This window comes from Phodopus roborovskii, unplaced genomic scaffold (genome assembly GCF_943737965.1).
Source record: "Phodopus roborovskii unplaced genomic scaffold, PHOROB, whole genome shotgun sequence".
Lineage (NCBI taxonomy): Eukaryota > Metazoa > Chordata > Mammalia > Rodentia > Cricetidae > Phodopus > Phodopus roborovskii.
This window is the reverse complement of record NW_026126480.1, coordinates 23,967,384-23,992,634: the sequence shown is the minus strand read 5'-3', so window position 1 is coordinate 23,992,634 and position 25,251 is coordinate 23,967,384. Positions and strand designations below refer to the sequence as shown.

The 25,251-nt window shown below is 43.3% G+C and overlaps 1 protein-coding gene across 1 annotated transcript in view; it reads right to left on the bottom strand.

Annotated features, from left to right (window-relative positions):
* Insc (INSC spindle orientation adaptor protein) overlaps positions 1-24,415 on the bottom strand; it is a 58,917-nt gene extending 34,502 nt beyond the window's left edge. Inside the window, exons 1-5 of the mRNA XM_051191998.1 lie at positions 23,930-24,415; positions 23,022-23,074; positions 21,000-21,123; positions 10,195-10,308; positions 2,546-2,671 (exon numbers count right to left, since the gene is read on the bottom strand). Of these exons, the coding sequence (XP_051047955.1) occupies positions 2,546-2,671; positions 10,195-10,308; positions 21,000-21,123; positions 23,022-23,074; positions 23,930-24,415 (903 nt within the window). The remainder of the gene's footprint in view (positions 1-2,545; positions 2,672-10,194; positions 10,309-20,999; positions 21,124-23,021; positions 23,075-23,929) is intronic.
* Between the last annotated feature and the right edge of the window lie 836 nt (positions 24,416-25,251).

The following is a 25,251-nucleotide window of genomic DNA, read 5'->3' as shown; positions in this document are numbered from 1 at the left end:
TCAAGATTTGAATCCTGCCTATACCACTTTCTAATGATACGTTTGTTTGTTTGTTTGTTTGTTTGTTTGTTTGAAAGTTTCTCTGTAGCTCTCACTGTATTGGGATTTGCTCTGTAGATCAGACTGGCCTCAAACTCAGAGATTTGCTTGCCTCTGCCTCACAAATGCTGGGATGAAATGTGTGTGTCACCACCACCTGGCTTAATGATGTGATTTTCGACAAGTCCCCCAAACTGCCTGAGATTGTGGCTCCTCATCTTTAAGCTAGGGATGTTTGTAGTGTGAGGCTCACAAGTCGCTGGTGATACTGATGGTATGTGTGCACTGCGGTAGTCAGGACCCTGCATATATTCTCATTGATGAACATCCCTTCTCATTTTCAGAGATAAAATATGACATTCAGCCAACCCAGCCCTGGAAAAGATGAGCTGAAGTATCCTAGCTTTTGTGAACAGCATCAGATGGGCACAGTGCATTGCCTCCAATCACTATAGCTGCTGTTTTCAGCCCCAAGCATGAAAGTGCTGCTGTGATTCTTCCTTGGTTTCTTCCTAAAGCTCCTTGAAACCAAGAAACTCCCAGTCTGGTGCTATCAGCCCCCCTACTTTTTCCTCTATGCTCCTTACCAAGCCCTACCAAGCCACAATAAAGGAATGAGAAACAAATCTCATTTGGCCATTTGGTCAATATCCAGGAAAGATTTGTAAGAGCTGGGATGCTAGTGGATTATGCAGCACATAAGCTTAACATACTTAACCCATTTCCTTCATTGAGTTTATCTGCCTCGTCACCATGCAAGCAATTGCACACACGTACACACTATGCTTACACATTCAGACGGTGTACTGGGAGGGAGAGAAATGATATCCAGTTTAGTCTTGGAAGATCTAGGATTTGATTTGGGCTCTTCCACAACCTTAGCTCTAAGTTCTTACTCAGGTAGCTTCCTTCCTTCAAACCCATTTGCCCATCAAGTAGTGGGACCCAGTCATGGACACCATTAACCTCAACATACTAGCTAGAATCCAGGGCTCTCAGCATACCACTAGGGACAAAATTTCTAGCCAAGTGGGAAGAAAGCATTCTGCTCTAAAGGCAAGTACTAGCTTGTCTGCTATCTTGCTACATGGCTTTACATAAATGACTTCCCCATTGGGAGCTGTAAAAGAAGTGGACCCACTCTTCATCCTACACCTTGACCAAGAGCACTTTGTACTCCTCTGCCTAGGTCACAGTGGGGAGGCAGGTGACTGATTACCTTAGAATCTAGACCTAAGCATAAGAAACTGGGGAAAGGCTGGGGCCACCTGGTGGATGGGCTCAGGCTTGGGACATAAGTGTGAAGGAAGGAGAGCTGTTCTTCCTCCAGACAAACTCTCCGGATGGATCCAGAGCACCCGAAACACACAGTCACCACAGCTTTCCTGAGACACGCTGCACTTTAAGCCACAAGAATGTTCATCACACTTCCTTTAAATTAAGTTGGGAAAACTCCAAATATCAATCTAGCCTCCCCAACCCTCCAGGCTAGTATCTGAGGTTAGATATATTGCCCCAGGTTAGGCTGACACAGAAGCTCTTGGTGCCTCCAAAGCACCAAATTCTTTATTTGACCCCACACTTACCTGTGATACATTGGTCCAGCAAGCCCTTGGACTGGTTCAGTTCTCCTACCCAAGCTGTATAGGTCTTCATGAAATGGAGCCTCCCTAAGCCCTGTGATGGTTAATATTGATTGCCAATTCGATTGGTAGGGTGACATCTAGGAAGTTAGTAAAGCATACCTCTTGGTGTACCTGTAAGGGAGTTTCCAGAGATGGCTGGTATAGGGAACTGGTAGAGAAGACTGGAATGTGGGTAATGCCATCCCATGGGCCAACACCCAGAGGAAATAAAAACAGAAGCAAAAAGTCCCCCCTCCATTCCTTCTCTCTTCATGGTGGCTGCCATAACACAATACATAATACATCTTAACCTTCTCCTCTACCATTATGATGCATTGCCTTACCCCAAGCCCAGTGTAATGAACGGATCTCATCAACCTTGGATTGAAACTAAGAACCAAATTAAACCTGTTTCCTTTAAGCTAATCATCTCAGGTGTTTTGTCACAAGGATGGAAAATTGACTGGCACAATACCCAATGGCATCTTGTTCTTGCCACTTTCATCTGTCAGTGATCTTAATCCACTTCCTCTGACTTTCTGCCATGAAAGGACTGATAGGCCCAAACTTTCAAACCAGTCTCTGCTGGCTTTCCTACCAGGAACTTGTCTCACACACTAGACTCTCTTGATCTGTCACCCTAGCCTGAAAATGCTTAGTGTCCCTTTAGATCTGTCATTCCTGGTGAGATCCCAGGGTTCCTTTTCCCTTTGTTTCATCAAACCCCACAGTCAATATACCTAACAGTTCCATCTGAAAAGGTCCTGGCAGAAGAAGGGGCTTAGGGTGGACTTGTTACATAAGGAGAACCAAATGCCACCACCAGGCTCCCAATGCCAGCTGGCTCAGAGACATCGGCCCACTGAGACCACTGCCTTTACCTTCTCCAGCTGATGGACACCCTCTTCTACACAGCAGATAGAGGCGAGTGTGCGGAGAGCCTGAGGGTACATGCACCGGAAGCTGTCCTGCCGGCAGACCTTGAAGAGGGCTACAACTCCACCTTCCTGCAGAGAAGAGAATATCACGTGAACTTACCTTGAGATCTTCCTTGGATTGACTCAACAGTAGCTGGTAGCCCTCATTCAGCAGACATGTTTTGGTGTACTTCTCACACACACTTAGACAATGAAGTTCTGATCCCCAATAGCCCCAGTGGGAAGTAGGATTCCCCAGATGCTTCTGGGGTTTGGGGACCAGCAACAGACATTTTGGTAGGGTTGAAGATCCAGACCCTTCTGCTCAGCTCCCAGAAGAGCAGCTCTGACATCACTAGAAGAGGTCCTGTAGACTGTGAAAGTAGATAAAGCAACTGGGTCTAGAATTCAGTGCCTGTCCTCACTCCATCTGCTGCCATGCTTCACCTTGCTCTTTCCCATGCCACAGAAGGCAGGCACCAAGAATGTTTATATCAGGTCTATTATTCATTCTCACTGTATTCTGGGGAAAATAAAACTACTAAAGGCCAGATGGGGAAGACAATTCCCCCTAAATCCATGTCAACCTTGCGTGGATTTGTAGAGGGAGACAACCACTTTCAAGACACTCATGCAGCTCTTGCGTGTGAGTCCTTTGTCCTTGGTAGGCACTGCTAATGGGGTTTTCCTTCTCTTATCTCATGAAGACTGCCCAAAAGAGTGTGCACCCCCAGTGGAATCTGGGCACAAGAAGTATTCTTTAATCATCACTGCAGTCCTTCAGTGTTCCAAGTGAAACACTCACAGACCACACAGGGGACACACCACAGTACTTACAGACCAACAGCAACAATGCCTAGTGAATTCAGAGCAAAAGTTGGTATGTGCCACCCCCCATCCTGCTTTGCCTCCTTCCCCTTTATTCCCTTTTCCAAGGGCTGGAATGTATATAGAGGTGGCATTGAGTAAGCAAGGGATTTAGGGGATCTAAGTCCTCAGGACAGTCAGTTCCGTCTCCCTCCCTCCCTTTTTACCCTCTCTGCACCCTCACATGCACCCTGACCATCCTCCCCTCCCCTCCCCCACCTCAATTCCACATGTAGGGCAATGCCATCCAGGTGAGGTCATGTAGATCTATCAGGTCATTTGAAGTAGGGACTAGGACTTCTCTCCTGTCTCTAGGTAAAGGCAGTTATCCCTCCAGGGGGGGGGGATGTGTTCGCAAGGTCCTTTTGTGAATCAGGGATACATCCTGGTTCCACTGACTGAGGTCCCTTAGACTTCTTAGTCCTTCTGGCTGAGACCCATATTCAGGGGGGCCTGAGTCGGTCCCATGCTGGATTCCCAGCTATCAGTCTGGGGGCCCATAGCTCCTCCTTGTTCAGGTCAGCTGTCTCTATGTGTTTTTACAATCTGGTCTTGTCCTCTCCATCTGCATTTGGATTCTAGTTCAACTCAGTATTTAGGTATGGGTGTTTGCTTCTGTTTCCAACAGGTATTAGATGAGGGCTCCATGGATAAGTTAGTTGTTGATCTCACTATCCGGGAAGGACATTTATGGTAACCTTTCCATGGTTGCTCAAATTTTTAGTTGGCAGCAGTCTTGTAGGTCTCTAGACCTTTCTTTAGGTTCAGTTTTCTCTTCAAACCAATACTGGCTCCCTCTTTTATGTTCTCTCTCTCTCATTCTCTCTCTCTCTCTCTCTCTCTCTCTCTCTCTCTCTCTCTCTCTCTGTGTGTGTGTGTGTGTGTGTGTGTGTGTGTGTGTGTGTGTGTGTGTCTGTCTGTCTGTCTCTTTCTCCTGTCTTCTATTCCTACCCGGATTCAATCTTCCTAGTCGCACGTGTTTTCCTCTCCTCCCCCTCTCTTTCTCCTACTTCTCTCTCCAGTCACTGCCCCCCCCCACTTTCCTTGTGCTCTGGGGGACTTGTCCCTTCTCCCTTCTGTGAGGGACCTTATATGAATCTCTTAGAATACACCTTGTATTCCTCTGATGGTGTGAATTATAGGCTGGTGATCCCTTGCTCTAGGTCTAAAAGCCATATATGAGTGAGTACATACTATGTTCCTCTTTTTGTGACTGGGTTACCTCATTCAGGATGGTTTCTTCAAGTAACCTTACCCATCACTCCCAAGTCTAACTGTCCTGGCACCTGTTCCCAGAATCAAGCAAAATGCTATAGGAAGATGAGTTCAGCAAAATACTATCCTCTGTCAGATTTTTAATAATACACCACAAGGATATTAGGACGTTACCATGTACCAGGCTGGATGTATCAATATTTAGTCATTTAAGTTGTATGGATATCATTTTATTATATTTATCAATTGAGCCTCCTTTGGCTCAAAAGCATTGAGGCCAGCAAATCTGAGTTCTACATTTGCATTGGGTCCTCACTATGTTTTTCCTCAAGTCTGTGAAAAATATCCTCCTTAGCATTTTCAATTATAAAAAGAAGAAAGTCCTAGATCCCTGCTAAGGGGATTTGGGTCTCAATCCTAGCTCCATGTCTGGTTAGTTTGGGCTAAAATGCTATGTAACTATTTAGCAGGAACAGCAGCTGAGCTGTTGAAGAACCTGGTGCTAGCTCTCTGAACAGTGCGGTGAGAGTTAGGCTATGGAAGGCTTTCTCATTAGAAGGTGGCATTGTCCCCTCGTGTGTGTCAAGGCCCAGGGCATGTGAAAAAGAGAAGCAGGAAAGAGAGCTACCAGGGAGTTTAGACAGATTATCTCACTGACCACCCTAGAGCCCCCACCAGGAGTTAAGGCAGCACTTATCCTGGGGTAACACTGGGATTGACTGAGCTAGCAGATCACGCTGTTGGCTGGGGCTTGTTTAATTTTACAGAGAGCTCTGGGCTCTCAGCCCAGATGCATAACAGTATGAATTATTCAGACAGCTTGGGATGAGCTGTCATAATGCTGGCAGGGGCCACTCCCGGGTGTGTAGGCTGGTGATGGAAGGAATCACAGAGGAGCTGGGGTGACTGTGACACAGCATAGTGTGCTCTGCTTGGGGAGGGGAGAGGGCTGCTACCATCAATATAAGAGGAATGGGCTCATTCATGGGTGTCTGGATTCATATATACTCAGAGGACAGACCTCAAACAGACTGCCTTGCTCTCAACTAGGAGCAGCTGACCCAGAGATCACAGTGGGCTCTGTAGGGGTCATGAGGAAGACCACTGGGGGAATTTCTCACACAGATCCCAGTGTTGAGTTCTTTACTGAGTGTCTGAGGTAGGATGTTGTCAGCACTGAACTCCCATGTGGTACTCCTGCTACTGTAACACATTTTGCTATCTTTTAGATTGAAAAGATAGAATACATCACTGCATCCTCTCCCTGTTTCTACCCTCAGTCTAATTCATTCCAGGGACCAAACACAGATTGATGTGAAGACTGGCAGCATCAGAAGACCTGGTTAAAATTCCAGCTCTACATGAACGGGCACAACATAAGACAAGACCTGACTCACTGAGAACCTGCTTCTTCCCTTTAAAAATGTGAATTATGGGGTCTGAGGAGATGGATCAGTGGGTAAAGCAGTTGGTGCACAACTGTACGGACAAGTGTTCAGATCCCAAGCACCCAGGTAAATGCCAGGTAGGCTTGGTAATCCTCCTATGATTCCAGCACATAGGAAGTAGAGGCAATGGAGTCCCAGAACAAGCAGGCTAGCTAGATTAACCAAGTCAGTGAGGTCCATGCACAAGGTGGAGAGCAATCAAGGCAAACAGGCCACAGGCATTCAAATTGATGTACCTACATGTGTAGCTACACACACATGTGGGCCTATACACATGCGACACATACACCACATAATATACATATATACACAAATAAGGTAGCAACTATAATTCTTAACACACCTGAGTATGGCTGGTCCATCAATTTGCAATACCAAGTGGAAAGTACAATATAGTTCTTTGGTCACTAATTAAAGATATGGAGGCACATGGAGTAGGACAGTAGGGAGAAGAAAAAGAAAAGGAAAGAAGGAAAGTAAAAGGGAGAAGAGAAGCAACATTGTTGGGAGAGAGTTGAGAACAGCCAAGGGCATGTCATCTTTAAAGAGCAGTCTAGTGCAGATGGAGTGGACTTTGACTTCTGCACAGGGTTTGGGAAGGTTTAAACCAGCACTCAGAACATTATCAGGCACATAGTAAGTACTGTAGGAATACTATATTGTTTTGGTTTTAATATGGATGCTACTCTATTTATCGTCTATCCATCTGTCTAGCTATCTGTCTATCATCATCATCATCACCGCAGTGACCATTTCCAGCTTTAGGAAACTCAGGCTCTATGTCTCTTCAACTCCCACCAATGCCTTCAAGTCCTGACTTTCACCAGCCTCATACACAGGGAAAGTTAATCATTCAATGTGCAATGAACCAGAAGCCAAGAAAGAAGAAATGGTGATTGAGACAGAGATGGAGTTGTTGGAGCAGGGACTTGGCCCTGTCAGGGAGGGATTCTAAGTTGCAGAAATTAAGAGAACATGGGATCCAGAGGTAAGAAAAGCTTTTCAAGCAAGTGCTGGGCCGGGTACTATGTGTCCTGGAGTTCTTATGTGTGACTGAGCACTGACACTCATCTCAGAAAATGTGTATGGACTAAACATCATAGTGATGCCCAAAGTACCAGTCTAGGGCCTGGCACATGAGGAAAAACAAGAACACAGTAATTTTTATTGTTTTTGTCACTAATATTCAACAAGGTACATGGCTTCCCTTAGAGAGTCTATCATTGGGTATTGCTCAAAGTGTCATGACAAATATGTGAAACTTCTAGTCAAGACTGTGAAGAGCCCAGGCTACACTTGGAGCCTGGAGTTGTGTGGGTAGCAGGGGAGAGAGTGGGAGAGAGAAGGAAATGGAGGAAGCAGTGATCAAATGAGGAAAACAGCTCACCATGGCTGTTCAGACTGGAGTTTGACAAAATGAGTACTGCAGGCTTACCTTCCCGCCAGGAAGGCCAGACACTGTGGTAGATTAAGGAAATCTCTTAAAATCCCACATTTCACAGAGGTAGGGTTGATGGCACCAGACCTGGCTAGCCTCATGCCATGGGCTAACAGGAGGGCTGGTATGAGAACTGCCCGTGACCTTTGCACAGGCCTTTCTTCCCGGCTTACTCCCTCCCACTGGACATGTTTGGAATCAATATTAAGCCAGGGTGGCTCCCAGACCTCTTCGGAGACTAACTAGCAGGAAGTTAAGTACTACCCTTGGCTTACACTCAAACTCATGTCTACTCTCTGTTTTCATGAAAAAGACACATGGGGGAGGCAGTAGTAAGTGTTGCCTACACCAGCAGCACACAAAGGGGGGTTTGAAAACCTGGGCCAGCCAAGGTTTGCTACTTTTTTTTTAAAAGGGAAAAAAATGTTTTGTTCCAAAAGAAATTCATTTGAGTCTGTGGGAATTTAATCTCCATAGCTGAAAAGTTGAAAATTGTCTTTGCTCTGTACAGTACCATGCGACCTCTGCAGGTCAAGACTCTCCACTAAGTTGAATGATGGAGTCAGAATCTTTGGGAGAGACAGCCCCAGTGCTCTTCTTATCTCCTTTTCCCCAGTACTGCCATATTCATTCAAGTACAATTTCAACTAATGACTCTGAAAGAGAGTAGTAGTTTTCAAGAGATTAGAAATCACCTGGAAAACAAACCTATCTACCATTCCAGACCAATTAGAAATTATTTAAAACTCTGCTGTGATTCTGAGTCACACTTGGGCCTAAGGCTTGAAGCATGAATCACCATGGTAGGTTTTGGGCCATGAACTTGGAACCAGGGCTCTTGGTTCTAAATCTGAACTGCCCATTTATTACCCCATGTAGTGGGCCCATTTATAATAGAGTTTATGTCCTGAGGAACTTATCCAAAGTCAGACAGACCCCTTAAGAACACACATATCTGACAAGATGAAGTTCATGTTTCTTCTGAAATCTTCCTATTTCTTCTGAAAACACTAATAGCTAATGATGGGGGATGAAAAATTGCAGTCACTGACCAAAGCTCTTGAAGAAATGACATTGGAGTAAAGGTTTGTCAGCTCTGTTCGGGGAATAAGTGAATTGCGTTTAATGGCCATAGTTGACATTGTCACTCTTGTTCATGTCTTGCATAACTTGTTTGCCCCCCAAATAACACACGGAAATGAAGAATCCCAAGCATAGCCCAGAATTGCAGTAACTTCATGGTGACATAAAAGTATCTGGTGTTTTCAAACTCTCTGAAGGATTGTGATATAGATGGGATTGGGGACCACATACCTGGATCCTTCTCCTAAGACTGACACCAAGCTCCACTAGTTCTATAGTGACATCACTTCTCCCATGAAAAGGGAAGAAAACAACAAGCCTCACTTTGGTCCTAGAGACACCGTCAAGGTTAGTCAATCAGGAAATTAGTGATTTACATAGTGGTCTGTTTTTATTTCCTCCTTCTCCTACAAAGTGCTGGAGTGGTTATCAGCATTTGAAGGTCCAACCAAGAAGCTTAGAGGGGGGATATTCAGACATATTCCTGAAGAACACATGTGTCTGACAAGATGAAGTTCATGTTTACAGACACATTCATCTTATTTCTTCTGACAACACTGCTACTAATTAGGAGTTATCATGAGAGCTATTAAGGGATGAGAATGGAGCTCAGTTACAGACAAGTAAGGCTATATTTTAAAACTTTTCTTTGACCTGTTTAAGACACTACATTTTTCTTCCATGGTGAAAAGGCATCCTATAAAAATCAATGTTTATGGATTTGTTTATTTATGGCATTGTTGCTATATGCCAGATGGTCTTTGTACCATTACACCAGTAGCACCACATTGTCAGGAAGAGATTGTGGAATGGCAAAGAAGGGTTGACATTTATGACAGGTGCCTGGTTAGAGAGACAGCAGAAGTTCTGCGAACATATCTGCAATGCTTAACCTTGGCTGTCAACTTGGCTGACATAGCTGTGAGGGATCATCTTAACTAGGCTAACTGAAGTGGGAAGACTCACCTGAAATATGGATAGTAGCCACTAGCAGTGGTCTGACTATCAGGAAGTCGTAGGAGAAAACTTTACCTTTTTTGAGTACTTGCATTTATATCTTGCTGGCAAGTTCATCTACACTGTTTGCAAGTTCATTCACTCTGTTCACAAGCTCATCTCCTTAGGAGTTGCTGTCACTTCTACCACATCTTCTAATGACACTAGAAACCAGCATTTTTGGCCTTCAACATGGAGTGAAGCCAATGGCTCTCCAAGAATCCCCCAGGCCTGAGCAGCTATTGGTTCTCAGTTTCTCCAGTGTGAGGACAGCCACTGTATAAGCAGACTGCACTGTGTAAGCCATTCTAAGAAGTCCTACTTTAATATGTTTTTCGTAAGTTATGTTCTTTTAAGGAGCCTTAAGTACTATATCTTTTTGTGTCAAGTGGGAAATGAAATAATGGGGCCTAGGCAACATCAAGAAAAGTAACTTTCAAAGTCACATGGCAAGTTAATGAGGTGGCCAGGACAAATATGAGCCAGCTTTTCCCACCTATCAAACAAGCAGATCTTCCTCCTACATTTCCCAGACCTGCTCTCTGGTCCCCAACCATGAAATTCACCTTGGCTATGATGCGGCACAAAGGAGCCCCCTCCTGGGTCAGGCTGAACAGGTTCCCTGTGGTAGACTCCATGATGTAGATATTGTCTGAGGTATTGATTTTCCTCACAAGTGCCTAGGAAGAGAGAAAAGTCAACTGGTTAAATTCCACCTGCCCTCTGTTCCGGGATAGCAGTGGAAGTAGGCCCAGACTTCCAATAGCCTCTGGGGATCTGGAGCCCTGTACCATCTACTTATGGGAGCAATAAGACACTAGTGGTGAGCTCCATGGAAAAGATGCAGAGATGGGCAATTGTTTCAAACCAATGATGGCTGAGGATCCAGTGAGCTGTCCTAGTTCACTGAAAGCCTCAGCAAATAGCACTTGGTTGTGCTATAAGTTCACACTGAGAACAGAAACCACAGATGAAATAAACATCCATCAGTTGTGACAGCAAAGGAGTGACCATAGCTACAGCCAAAGAATCCCTCATTTTTGTGTGGCTGTTAGACAAGAATGAACCCCAGCTCTGATGGGTTCAAGGGCTGACACAAGTATACCCCAACAGCATCACACTGCCTGGGGATATTTATTTTGGGAATATAACCATGATGGAGAGTGACAGAATTATACTGACAGTTAGGTGACTCCATGAGAAATGAATGCTTTACTGATCAAAGATGAAACACTCCAGTGTGTGTGGAGAGGGTTGGATATAGGAACAAAATATTAAGGAAGAGCCAAGGAAGCCATTAACAAATAAGATATGAAGATTATTCCTAGAAGAGTTTAGCTAATTTCTGGAGGAGAAAAGCCTTATAAATTGAAATCACTTCATAGTCAGCCATTAGCTTTGGCACGTGTGACTATTATTGATTACCAGCTATTCTTATCTACTAATGAATGCAGTTGTTCAAGCTTTCCCGGGGAAATGTGGATATGGAGACCTGCCTTCCTGGGCCTCCTATGAGAAGACAAAAATCTGAAAAATATGGGTACAAATCCCAGGTATCCTTTTAGTGGTTCTCTGTGTGTACCTATGCATATGTGTGCATATATGTGTGTGAGCATGTGTGTATGCCTGTGTGCACTAGGTGTGCTTGCATGTGTGTGTACATTTGATGTATATGTGCCTGTGTGCATGTATGTATGTAGGCATGAATGTGCATATGTGTGTCTATCTCTTTATCCAATATTTTGATACAAGATCTCTGACTGAATCCAGAGCTCACCAATTCAATGAACTCGAAGTGTCTTTCTATCTTCCTCTCCAGTTCTAGAATAACAGACACACACTACTGCACCAGCTTCTTTAACAAGGGTGGATCTAGAAGATTGAATTTAGGTCTTTGTTCTTGTACAGTAATTAGTTTACAGGTAGAACCCTCTCCCCAGTTCTTTTTTGTTTTGTCTTGAAATAGTCTCATACAACCCAGTCCACCCTTGAATCTATAATTCAATCCTCCTACCTCTGTCTCTGAGTGCTGAGAATATAGGCATGTACTGCAACCCTGGCACTACTCATTTTTTAAATACTAAGAGGCTATGTGTTTTAAATAAGCCTGGTGTTGTAGAAAGGACTCTCAAAGGAAGGAAGGGACCCAGGCTCCAGTATCAGCTTCACTTTAGCTCTCTATTCTAATCAAAAATGCATTTTTGCTAAAAGCAGATTATGAAACTAAAATTCCTGAGTTCCAATCCTGGCTCTGCCACTTCTGGCACTGTGCCCTAGAAAGGATGATTTGCTACAGCCTTTCTTTGCCCCAGTTTCCCCGTCTGTACAATGATGGAATAAATGGCTTCTATCTCTCACACTGAGGATGAACTTGCCAATATGAACAGAGAACTTCTGAAAGTGCCTACCATAGTGAAGTAAAGCATTGTTAGAAGTCATCATGTTGTGGTCTTGGGCAAATGAGACAAATGCCTTAGAACTTTGTTTCACCACTTATAAATTGATTAAAATGAAAGGATTTGGGCATCTCTCTTTTGTTTCTTCTTTATTCAGAGTTACAGTGTAGCATGGATTCTAATTGTTCTTAATAATAAAAACTCTGAATCAGAGATTGGGGTTAATGCTGAAGATCAGAGGAGCAAATTGGCCAGCCACTAGAGAGTTCTCACCTCTATCAATGCTTAGACCAAAAGAACAATCCTGCCCTTAGATTGAATCTTCAAACTGCTTACACTGAACTGTTCCTTAGACTGCACTATTCCTCAGACTACACCTCTCTTTTCTTCTTTTGCCTTGAATTCCTCTCTCAGCCCAGCCATATCACTCCTGTCTCCACCTCCTTAGTGGTGGAATTAAAGGCATGTCACTCCAAGTGCTGGGATCACTTTTGTGTGAGCTCAGTTTCTCTTTTAGACTAGATAAATTTCATATAGCTCAGGGTGGCCTTGAACTAACAGAGACCCATCTGCCTCTGTTTCCTGAGTACTGGGATTAAAGGTGTGTACCACCACTGGCCTCTCTGGCTAACTAGTGTGACTAGCTTTGCATTCTGATCTTCAGGCAAGCTTTTATTCATTGGATCACAAACAAAATATTACCACATCATAGAATTCTTCACACACCATATCAATCCTCAACATGGACCAGCCATAGATTAAGTATTTAAGCAAACTACACTAAAAAAATTATTCTCTAAAATTTGATAGGCACCTCATATAAAAGATTCAACAAAAGATAGCATTAATAACCAAAATTTGTCAGTACACATCTCAGTAATGAACATGCATGTTCAGTTCCTTCCCCACTGTTGCCATGAGTAGCTACACATGCGATACACACTCAAATGGAAATGAAGATTTCAATATTGGGGTCCTGTACCTAAATGATAATTACCTAATGTTCCTGATGAGTGTTTGCACTTGAAGCAAATTAGCATTAAATTAAACAATTCAAGCCCAATGTCTTCTGCAATCAACTGCTAATATTAAACCATTTATGTCTAAGAATAATTTCACATTGATGTCTATATACAGATATACAGTAATTATACCCCAGATATATCTCAGGGACAAAGAAAAGTTGTAAGCATACTTTCCCACAGCATAAATGTGGAAAAACAAATCAAAGTCTCCTGAGGACTCCACAAAGCTCTGGATATTACAATGTCAGCCTTTAATTTGACACTCATTTCACATCTGAGGAACCTGAAGTACACACAACTGACCAAAATCAAACACAGGTCCACGGGAGCTGGACTTCATCCCCAGGGTGATAGCTAATCCTTGTGGGCAGCATGACCGGATTTCACATCACTGTGGAAACACACCTCTGGGTACATCTAGAAAAGTTTAACTTAGGAGAGAAGGGTGGCACCTGCCCATGAGCTAGGGGCCCAGAATGAATAAAACTAAGCAAGTGAGCTGTGTGTATCAGCACTCATCTCTGTTTTCTGACTAAGGACATACTGTGACAGATGCCTCATGTTCCTACTGCTATGCCTTCTCTGTCATGATGGACTGCATTCCTCTTTCAACAGTAAACACTCCCTTTTAAAAATTGCCATTGTCAAGTATTTTGTCATAACCACAAACAAAAGTAATACATACTCTCTATTTGTATTTTGAAGGTTAACAATCCCATTGCTAATACACACATGACCTCACTTAGACTGGAAAGGCCAGAAGCCAAAGCAAGAATGTCTTTCGATTCCACCAATACTTACTGTATCCTGGCCTCTGTCAGCAACTAATAGTCACCAGGGCTTCTACAACAAGAGGCAAAGCCAACCCAAAGTCCTTTGCTAATCCCAGGGTCTCCCATCATGCTCTTGCAAAGCCACCCTGAATTACTTGCAGGTAAATTAGCTCAGCATGTTTGTAGTGTGGAAGTCTCTCCAACTGATGTCTTGTGTTCATTCCCTAAGTCTCCTCCTACTCAATTCCTTATTCATCAGACTTGAAACAGCTTTCCACACCATAATCAGTGTCCTCCCTATATTACCAGCCTATCAATCTTGGCAACTGATACACATATCTCTAAAAGGTAATTTTGAGGGGCGTTGTTTGGTGTGATTTTTGTTGTATAGGAAACCAATGAGACATTCCCAAACGATACTTCACTCTAGATCATAATAAAGGTCAAAGATTAGAGACAAAATAAAACAAGATAGGCTTAGCATGGTGAGTGACAAATACTTTCTTAAAAGACAGAGCACATAGACATGAAAAAACAAAACTAACTACAATGTCTTTAAGACCAGGAGAAGAGGGCCTGGAGGAGCAAGCATTCATGAAGTCTACCAGCTCTAAACAAGGTGCTAGAAAGTGCAGTATCTTTCAGTCGTGTCTCAGTCAGAAAGAGCCAGTGAAATCTATCAAAAGGGAGAGAAACCATGCTGGCTAAAAGGCATTTCTCAAAAGAATCAAGGAAAATACTGTGAGACTTTTCCTGAAGCTCTACATGGAAAGTGGGTAGTTGGACAACGTGAACCAAAGAGTTATATAAGAATCAGGCATATTTGACAGGGAATAGTGGGTTAAAGATAGCTACAGACTCCAATCTATTCCTCCCAAAGAAAGTTGCATTCTAATCACCCCTCCTTTGAATTTTGATGTCTTTCTTGACCAATAGAAGCCAGTGCCTGGCAGGAGTGATGTTCCAGTACTCCCAAGATGGGGTCATAAGAAGCCTTGAGCAGTCTACCCAGGCTTCTTTGGATAGTCCTCTGGGAGCCCTAGAGTGGTATGTAAGATATCTGAGGAGCCTGGAAAAGTCTCTTGAAGAATTCCTGTCTCCACTCTCCACTGAGAACAGACTTACAACATACATACACATGACAGAAACTGACTGGAGGTCATCAAACCATCTGACAGCTGGATAGTATCCCCTTGAAAGACAGGAAATACTAGTCATTCAGTTAAACCACACCTAAATAATTTATACTCATGATCATGAAATATAATGAAAACTACTATTGGGATTTGTTTATATTCTTTAACAAGGTCATGAAACAGAGAAATGGTCAGCATGGCTACTCCAAATGATAAAATGGATAAATGCCCAGATGAAAGTTCTGGGAAATGGGAGAGGGGAACTGCTCATGTCCTAGGGAACATTCTGGAGCAACGCATAACTCTGGAGGGATAGCACAGAGAGACTAGACACACTGGACATAATCTGAACAAAGTATCAACAACCCAGAGTTGGATTAACTGTTGTTCAGGGGGCAATATCTCTTGGTTGAAAATGCCCCATTTTCTATAGGTAACTATAAAAAAGATGTAAGAACCAGAAGCTTTCAGAAGACCAAAACTTAGGTAGTTTCATTTCTTTCAAGAAAAAAAAAATGTCCCTAAGTCTGGAAGAAAATGGAAAACACAACAAACAAGAGTGTGCCAGAAACCCACATATGTGAGAAAAGCTGCCCAGATCCAGAGGCCACATAAAGAAGCTTGTATGAGGATGAGAGTGAATGCTCAGAATTTGGTAGAGCCTCATTGGAAGTGTTAGTGTATGAACAGGAAGAAAGAGAACCAGGCATCCAGACTGCTACTAAAAAACAATGGTAAAGCTGAAAGTAACACTATTCAAGCCAGAACTGTCCAAACATATAAAAAGATGGTGCTGCAAGCAGCATCTGGCTCCAGAGCTAGCTCATCCTCATGACCCAAACATGCCAGGGAGCTGCCCAAAAGGGTTCCTCAATGCAGCAAAAGTGGGAACCAGATAGAAGTCCTGTGTAGCAGCTGGGATCCCAAGTCCAAAGGAATGTTCATTCATTCCAGTGAGAAGTGAGGACAGCAACCATCCTGACATAATGACATTTTTATCTGCAATTTTGCATATTTTTAACTTGACAGCTAAAATTTTTCAGCATAGTATTATGTAAATTCTCAGAGATCATGTGTATTGACATAAAAATAAAATCCCTGCATCAGTCATCCAGATGTAGTCACTGTAATTTGAATATCAAAATAACTTAACATCATCATCCATTTGAAAGTATGTGAAAAATATTTCTTTGACATTTTTACAACTTCTCATCATTGAATTTATATCCCCAGTGTACTTTCAAAACTTTTTCTTACTGTATTGAATTTAAATTTTAAAGTGTATTATTGATCACCTTTATGGTACCTATCATTGATATTTTGGCATTTTACTTCATATATCTTTATTTTACATTAAGGTTCCAAGTGTCACAAACAAACAAATAAACCCAAGTTTTTCCTGGTTGATTGATACCATAGTTATCTCCATTACAATTAGTAAACATGAAACAAATTTTGATAACTACAAATCTTACAAACCAACATTTTATTGTAAACATGTTTTGATGGAATGTTATATTAAAAAGTACAAATGTTGAAAGTGGAATTAGTTCAGCTGCTAGCAATTAATCTTATAATTTTAAGAATTAGATATTATATTTCTAGTATAAATATTTCAAAAATATTTTGACAAAAACCCTTTAGTTGCTCTTTTAAAAGGTGCACACCAAATCTGTGAAAAATCTAAAAACCAGGCCAGCTACATTCAGAATAATCTGCATCATTTAGAGTCTTTGGCTCTTCTGTGAGATTTTTTCTTTCTAGTTAATGTCACAGTCTAAAGATGAATATGAAAAATGACTGAAGGGAACTGCTTTCATTTATGCGTGTACTTATTAAAACAGCCATTTTTAAGATTTGATATGTCCCACCAATCTTCTTTTTGTTCTGATACAAGACCAATACACTAATCCAGAATAAAATAGATAGAAAAGATAAAATAACTGGAAATGTCCACAACTTCCCCCGCCCAATCACATATCCTTCCATCTGAATTTAGAAAATCCCACAGTGGAGAAAATACACTATTTCTAATGCCCCTCTCAACACAAATATGCAAAAACCTATAGATCTAGTCATGATGGACTGATGGCTTTATCTTTCTTGGGTGGAGGCTTCTCATTTTCTTGATTTCCCACCTACACCCCAGGTTTTTGGAGGACAGAATGTCTGCGATGTGTGATAAGCATAGCTTCCCTCTGGAGGTTACATGAATGCAAAACAAAACAAAACAAAAACATGCATTCCTGAGAAAGAAGACAAATGAAAAATGAAGATCTAGAAATAGATTTACTTCAAACGCTATGTGCTTGCATGTCTCCTGGGAACCTGAGAAATGCAGTGCATCCAAAGTGGTTCAAAGCTCCCCAGCTCAAGTCACCTGAAAGAGCCAATGCAGCCGAGGTAGTTCGGAGCACATTGTCCAAAGTGAGCAAGAACTGAAGGAGATTCCATTATGAGGGCGGGAACAAATGCATGCCAAGCAAATCCATGTAAAATACTGTGAATTCCTGACTTTTCAGGAAGGAGCAAATGTCCAAGTGCCGTTCTGTGAGAACAGGAACATTTTTCTTCCATATTTGGTAAATATAGCAGCACAATTAATCTGCATTGGCTCTCTTCCCCTAGCAGGTATATGTTCACACATGCTTGTGGCTATGGACAACTGAGATACATATTCTGGCTGGCACCCATTCAGGCCACATCCAAAACTGTATTGTACACTTAAGGCCCTTAGATGTCTTAGGGAATGGAATCTAAGGACAAAATGATGCCTGGGATTTCTGCCCTCGGCACTGAGATTGGCCCACTTCAATCTTCTTGGAGAGGAGTGTTGTAGTAAGATAACACTGTCTGAGATACTAACTTTCTGGGCACTTCAGTTATGTTTAGGATGGTACAGCACAAGTAGATGTTTCCCAAAACCCCGACTCTATCACTGCAGAGAAAACCTAGACTGTAGCCTTGGAGGAAACCAGACTCTGCCCATACTGATTGACATTGATTGTCAACTTGGCAGGTTCTAGAATCACCCAGGAGACACCCTGGGCATGCTTGTGGTTTCTAGACTTAGTCAACTAATTTAGGAAAACCCATCTTAAATGTGAACATTACCATTGTAAGGGCTTGGACCCCAAAATGAATAAAGATGGCACCTATCTCTCTGCTTCCTGGCTGTAGATGAGGTGCAACCTCACTCATGTCAGGATGGACCAACCTGCAAACCTAAAGCCAAAACAGCTTCTTCCCTGAAGTTGCTCTTCACAGGAATTTTTTCACAGCAAGAGTAATGAATATACTCCCTGCAAACAAACTGGAAGAAAACCCTCCTGTATGGGACAAACAGTGGAAGTGAAGTTTGTTGTCCATTTGCTTTTTCTCCTAGGGAGAAATGTCTGGAAACTGCTATATCTTCTCTGGCTAGTGCACTTGGGTTATCTCTGGGTTGCTATTTAATCTCACTGCAGCCCAATTTTACCTGGGACAACATGGCTGAGCAAAATCTGAGAGTGGTAAGCAGAATCAGAAGCAAACTTCAGAACCTAGTGTCAGGGGATCTGCACATGCTCTCATGACTATGACATTATGAATTGCTTCTGAACCTCCTAGAAGCAAACCGATTGCCAGCTATGATCCCAAAAGGACCTACTAAGGAGCAGTGGTTGTTATTCAGGACAATGGCTTCAGGAAGGTGAAGGATGACCCATAGACAGTTGGCTTCTCTCTGCTCCTTCTGCCACCACATCGTCCTTACCAAGTAGTCAAAATGATATCAGTATGCAATTATGAAATTACGGTACCCCTGTTATAAAAGTTACTGTTTTCTTTTAAGGCAGAGCATATCTCTAGTCAATAATATTCAATCTAGAGAGCATCGCCAACTATCATGTGTTAATTCATTCACTCAGATCCAAAACATTGTAAGAGCAAGGAAAACAAGTCTACTACCTCCACCCCATAATGCCCACATTCATAGAATTACAGCGTATTGAAAGAAGAGGAACTTATAAGACATTCAGCCCAACTTCCATCTGTTGCCTCAGTTCTCTGGTCATTGTCAGCCTACCTTATCGATGTAACTTTCCTAAGGCAGCCCCTCACATTGCTGGAAAGCCCCCACTACTCCATATGGGGTTTCCTGGGGTTAAATCCAATAACCCTTGTACACCTCCCTCTCTGGCTTCAAACCACTTTGTAGGATTTGAATGTCCATTTCTAGATTAAGCATCTCCTGCCTCATCAAGTATTATTCAAAACCTCCTCCATCTTCAGCATCTCCCTTTGTTCTTGGAGCTTCCCCTGAGTGAATGTGACGATTGTCATTATCAACTTGACAAGATTTGGAATCACCCAGGAGGTACACCTCTAAGCATACCTGTGAGAATGTTTTCAGAAAGGTTTAACAAGGATTGTGGGTGAAAATCCAGTGGGCTGGGAACCCAGGATGAATAAAAAGGGGGAAGGAAGGAGTCATCTGAGCATCAGCATTGTCTGCAGTCTATTCCCCTCTTCTCAGATGGGAGGTGTCCAAGCAGCATGTTCCCACCCCTGTGAATTCTGCCATGCCTTCCTCTTAAACCATGGGCCAAAATAAGTCCTTATCCCCTTGAGATGCTTTTTGCCAGGCATTTTGCCAACACAGCTATTGGCAATAACTAATATAGGTCCAGAACTGGACTTAATTATATTCCAGGATGAGTCAGGGACAAGATAGAGTAACATTATTATCACCCTTATTGCTTACATTGCTTCACTGCTTATTTACATGTGATGTTAGAGAGACGATTCCCTCCATCATGTACTAGATTCTCTTGCCAACATGGGCAGTCATGTTTAATGATTCAGTTTGGGGCATGAACCCTAAAGTGAACACCCTGGATCCTCCACATCATTGCTAAAATTGGTTCACTAAGAGTGCCTACCCCAGAGCTCCACTGTGCCAGGGCCCCAGAGCACCTCAGCCTTGAGATCCTCCATCTATTTCAGATCTAAGGACAGGGAGGGTTTCTTTGAGGACCTTCCTGTGGCTGAGAGGGTGAGAGAACCTAGGGCCACCCGCACTAGCACAGGTGTAGGAACATGGCCCAAGGTAGGACTAGCAGAGAATCAGGCCAGAAGAGCCCAAACCTGTGCAAAACAGGACATACACAGGAAAGGAAGAGAGGGTTCTCTGAGCTCATCAGAGAGTCTGATTTTGGAGAAAATCGGACGTTTATTATTTATGGGAAGCTTTTATTTGGTGGTGGGAAAGAATGGTAAGTATGTGGCACAGTATTCCTGAACTATAAATAACACATAAGTAGCTTTCCTAATGAAAACCTTACGGAGCCTGCTGTGTTGGGAGGGCTTCTAGAATACCAAAGCAGGGAGGGGGAAATGACAACTATTTAATCCACAGACCTTCCACCTGCCTTTCACCTCTTCTTACTTCAATTCTTTAGGAAGTTTCATCTCACAGATGAAGTAGAGAGCAAGGAAGTTAAGGGACCCGACATACACTCTGATGTGAAGAGGGTTGGTGCTGATATGTCTTCCAGACTACAGAGTACACCACACCCTTTCTCTGGAATCAAGCATGAGACTGCCTAGGAGCAGCAGATGACCTTTCTACAGTCTTCTCTGTGGCCAAGGCTTCAAAAAATGGCCTGTCTCCTGTAGGTGGCTGTAGGTAGTTCTTCAAGATAAGAAGGGCCAAAGGGCCCCTGTATGCCGTGGATAACAGCTCAACAGGAAAGAGTCCAGGCACTGGGATCAGCACCAAAGATACACCAGGCACTGACACCACCTCGTGTGACTTTGGCTAAATCCTTCTTCTCTGAACTCTAGTTCTCACATCTGGAAACTATAGAGTTGGGTTAGATGTCCTGGAAACCCCAGCTGAGTCCTGACAGCCTCCACACAGATGCTGGCATGAACATTGGTTGTCTGGAGAGGATGTTTCCCGAGGAAGGTTATTTTGCATTTTCTTAGCCTGGCGGAGTCACTCAGTGCTCCCTCTCTGGTGACCCCACACTGTCCTCTGTCCCCCCTTCCACACTGACCTGCACTTCCCGTGTCAGAGCCAGCTCCAGTAGCTGGCCAAAGTGCTGGCCCAGCATGCTCAGGGTCTCACTCACGCAGGCCTTCATTGACTTCAGAACATGCTCATTTTCCACCTGGAGGCACCTAGGAGGAAGAACCAACCACAGAGTGGGCTGCCAGAAGGGGTACTTGGTTGGACCACAGCTGTGGCTAGGGCAAACCTGGACTTACTCGAGGCATGGTGTGTGGAAAGAATGGAGGGAAGACATAATCCCAAGAGAATCAGAGATGAAATCTGCCAGCTTGGTTTGTTTCCCTGGTCTTTTGCTATAGATAGAAGGGCTGGAGTCATCACATTCCCTGATATTGGGAAGTGCTATCACTAGAAAGTGGAAACTTCTCTGAGATAGCAGGCTATCAATATGGCCAACTGTCTGGTCTCTGAGGTGCCTGAGGTAGAGGGGCAGTAGCTTTGGAGAAGGTAGTTAGAGCACGAGGCACCACTAATTAAACTAATTAGCTCTCACTATAGCTTGTAAGAATTTCTGCCCATGCATAAACAAGATAGAAACAATAGCAATACCAACAGACATGTTAACATAGAAGGGGGAAGTTTGAAGGATGCCACCTCTAGACAAGGAACTACAGGCATCAAATGACTATTGGAGAACTGGCCTCAACCAGGGGTAAGCTTATTGGTTGTTCAATTCATAGTGGTCAGCTTTGAAACCACATACACACCACTAACAAAAATGGGCTCAGAAAGTTGTATTCATATGTGTGTGTGTGTATGCGTGCATGTGCATGCACGCATGCACACGCACGCACAGACATGTACATACATGAATGTATACATGTGTATATGTATCAAAATAAAAGATACTATTAAGTTGAGAGTGGGGGTCATGAGAGGCATTGAGGGAGGAGAGGAATGAAGAAAACAAAATGGTTCTATCTCAGTTTAAAATTTATTTTTAACAAGAAAAACAAAAGAATTGCTGCCACAATATGGAAAAGAAGGAGGAAGAGGTAGAGGAGGAAGAGGGGGAAAAGAAGAAGAAGGAATGAAGAAGAAGAAGAAGGAGGAGGAGGAGGAGGAGGAGGAGGAGGAGGAGGAGGAGAAGGAGAAGGAGAAGAAGAAGAAGAAGAAGAAGAAGAAGAAGAAGAAGAAGAAGAAGAAGAAGAAGAAGAAGAAGAAGAAGAAGCTGTCTCAAAGGTTTCCAGATAGGAAGAGTAGAGGGGAATAGATTGATGTCCACTCCATGGCCTGAGATGAGAATATCTGCTCATAAAAAGGGAAAGACTTTCTGGCTTCCCACAGAGGCCAAAATTCATGTTTGAGACATGAAGGGCAAAGTAACATGTCAACACACACTGAATGTGTCCATATAAAGGTGTGTGTATGTGTGTATGAATCTGAGTGTGAGCTCATGTATGTTTATGGTGTGATATAGGGGCAAGAGGCTGTGGGTAGATTTCTTTGATCTTATGAGTGGGTGTTTATGTATCTGTGGGTGAGTGAGTACGTGTCTGTGAACATCTCTGTCTCTGGGCATGTGTGTGGAGGTGTGAGTTCAACTTTCCCCTTAAATGGAATCTGCTTTCACTTTGTAGACCAAGGGGGCTCTCTTACCCTTAAGGAACCCTTTCCCCATTATCAGCTTACCCTAAACAACTTTCCACTGACACCCAAGGCTCTCTTCTAACTTTCCCTTTCCCTAGGCTCTGAATATGAGACAAAATTTTCTTGGGAATCTTTATCATTTTATTGTACTTTCTGGTTCTACTATGCAGCCCTTGCTGGCCTGGAATTCATTAGGTAAACCATACTGGACTAGTAGCAAACCTCTTGCTTCTGCAATTAGAGACATGTACCACTTCACTGACTTCAAAATAATCTTTTGAAAGTTCTGAGAATGCCCAGAAAAAGAAACTCCCACCAACCACCAGCTAGTACAACCTTCTGACATCCAATGAAGGTACTAGTCCCTCCCAGAGCCAGGAGGCCAGTTGTCCAAGCAGAGAGCCCAGGGTGCACTTACCTCTGGGTGACTGCTGAGAGCTCAGAACATTTCTCCATGAGCAGCTTCTCTGCCTGTGATCAGAAAAGACCAGTGTCAGTCCATTCAGGACCAGCTGCTGTGCTGGGCATGCTGGGACCTAAAAGTGAAGGGAGAAGCAGGCACAAAAACCAGAATTCACTGTGACCTGGGACATGAGTAGCCAAAGAGGCCAAGGTCAGATGCATTGAGAGAGTAAGAAAAGGAAGCATACAATTAGTTATACTATGAGATCTGGGAAGCCCTGGGAGGAAGGGGCATTTAAGTTGGGTTCAAAGAATGAACCGGCACTCAATGCCTGCACAGGGAAGGAAAGAGAAGTTTAAGGTGAAAGATCAAAAAAGAGGAGAGAGAGAAATCATGATGAGTGGGGGGGGTGGAGATTCAGTGGTTTACTTTTGACTGTGGGATGATTCCAATGCATTTTGGAATCAGAAAAGCTGGGTCTGAATCTCCTGCTTAATGCTGAGCAAGTAAGTCAGTCTCTGAGTGTCTATCCTCTCAAATAAAATGGGCTGTGTGACCCGCTTTGCATGTAATAATTCAGTCATCCTCATGGACTAAATACTGCTGTATTCACTGAGAAAAAGCAGCAGGATACAGAGGAGTAAGTGACTTGCCAAAGTCACATAATCCAGGCTGATAATTGAAGCCATGCAGCCTGTACTAGAGCTCTTTCTGCTTGCAATGGGCATACAGGTTAAATGACATGTTTGTGTAAAGGAAATACCTGTCTCAATGCCTTGCACAAGGCATTACATGTCCTTGCTAGCCTTCTCTACTTTATTACAAGACAGGGGAGACTACTAGCTAGGAAAGGTTCAGACTCTAGAACACAGGATGGGCCCCCTACACCCAGTACCTACTAGCCCTTTCCTGGCATAGCTGACCTGGCCCATTTCCTGTGAGGAGGTCCTGCTGATGGTGCTGTACTCGCTGACCATAGAGCGTGCATGGCATGTTAGACGCACACTCATGCTGTGCACACGTGCCCAGCGGTCCTGGGCTAGCTTCTGCCCGATCCTTCGAAGCTCTGTGCTGATGACCCATCCCCGCTTCAGGAGCAGCTGTAGTGGATCTCCTGGGCTGGGACCACCTGCTAGGATAAGGTCACCTTGTGTGTCTTCCTCCAAGCTGATGGGTTTTGCCTGCAAGACGCACATGCACTCACACTCGGTCATGAGCTTCAGATCCTCCATCCAACGCTGGACCGAGTCCACCTGCATGAGGTGTAGCCTACAACCAGAGAACAGTGGGCAGGGTGACTGCCAATACTCCACCTTTCCCAGTGAGTTCCCATCCCAGGCCACCAATGTTTGCTGAGCATCTAGTGTAAGCTCAATTCTGTTTCTCCAGTTCTCACCACCATTTCTCATTATTACCACCAAACAGACAAAAGGATGTATCAACAGTGGCATGAAGTGAGGTGGCTTACCTACATGAGCATAATGTGTGCACATTCTTAAAATAATGCCTTCCAGAAAGTTTAGCAATGAAAACAGTCTCCTAAAGAAGCAGAGACAGCATATATACACAGAGTACAAACAGATAACAAAACAATGACAAAGATGTGATAATCTTAAAAAAAATTTTTTTTTTCAAAGGAAATGTAAAAATGGGAGGGTGGCACTGAAGCCTTCCCCTTCTGTCTTCCAACTTTCCTCTAACTTCCAGTTTTGCTCTAATACAAATATAAACTTGTAATGAACCAGATTAAGTGCATTTACTCAGTCAGTAATTTCAGAGATTAATGAAACACTGAACACGAGTTCATTATATTTACTATGTCAGGTACTGTGTGAAAGCCAACACAAGGAATGTTGGGGCAGCTTAAAGGAAGAAGAGGAGTGAGGAGGAAGAAGACAGCAGTAGAATTCACCATCGACCCCCACTGTGTCAGGACAGTTGATTACAAACTCAGCAGGTCATGGATGGACTATGCATAAGCTGGGCACTGGAATTCACCACTCACTGCTTCTAGTGTGGAGGCAAATGGGTCTGGCCATCTCATATCCCTGTGGCCATGCCTCCACAATGAACTGATTCCTCCCAAATCATAAACCAAAATAAACTCTTTCATATGTTACTTTTCTCGGGTATTTGGTCACACCAATTAGTTAGATGTAACTAATACATCTCCCAGGCAGAATGAAAAAGTGTTGGCACTAAGTTGTATTAATACAATCCCCTTCCTATTCTGCCAAGCGAAGCC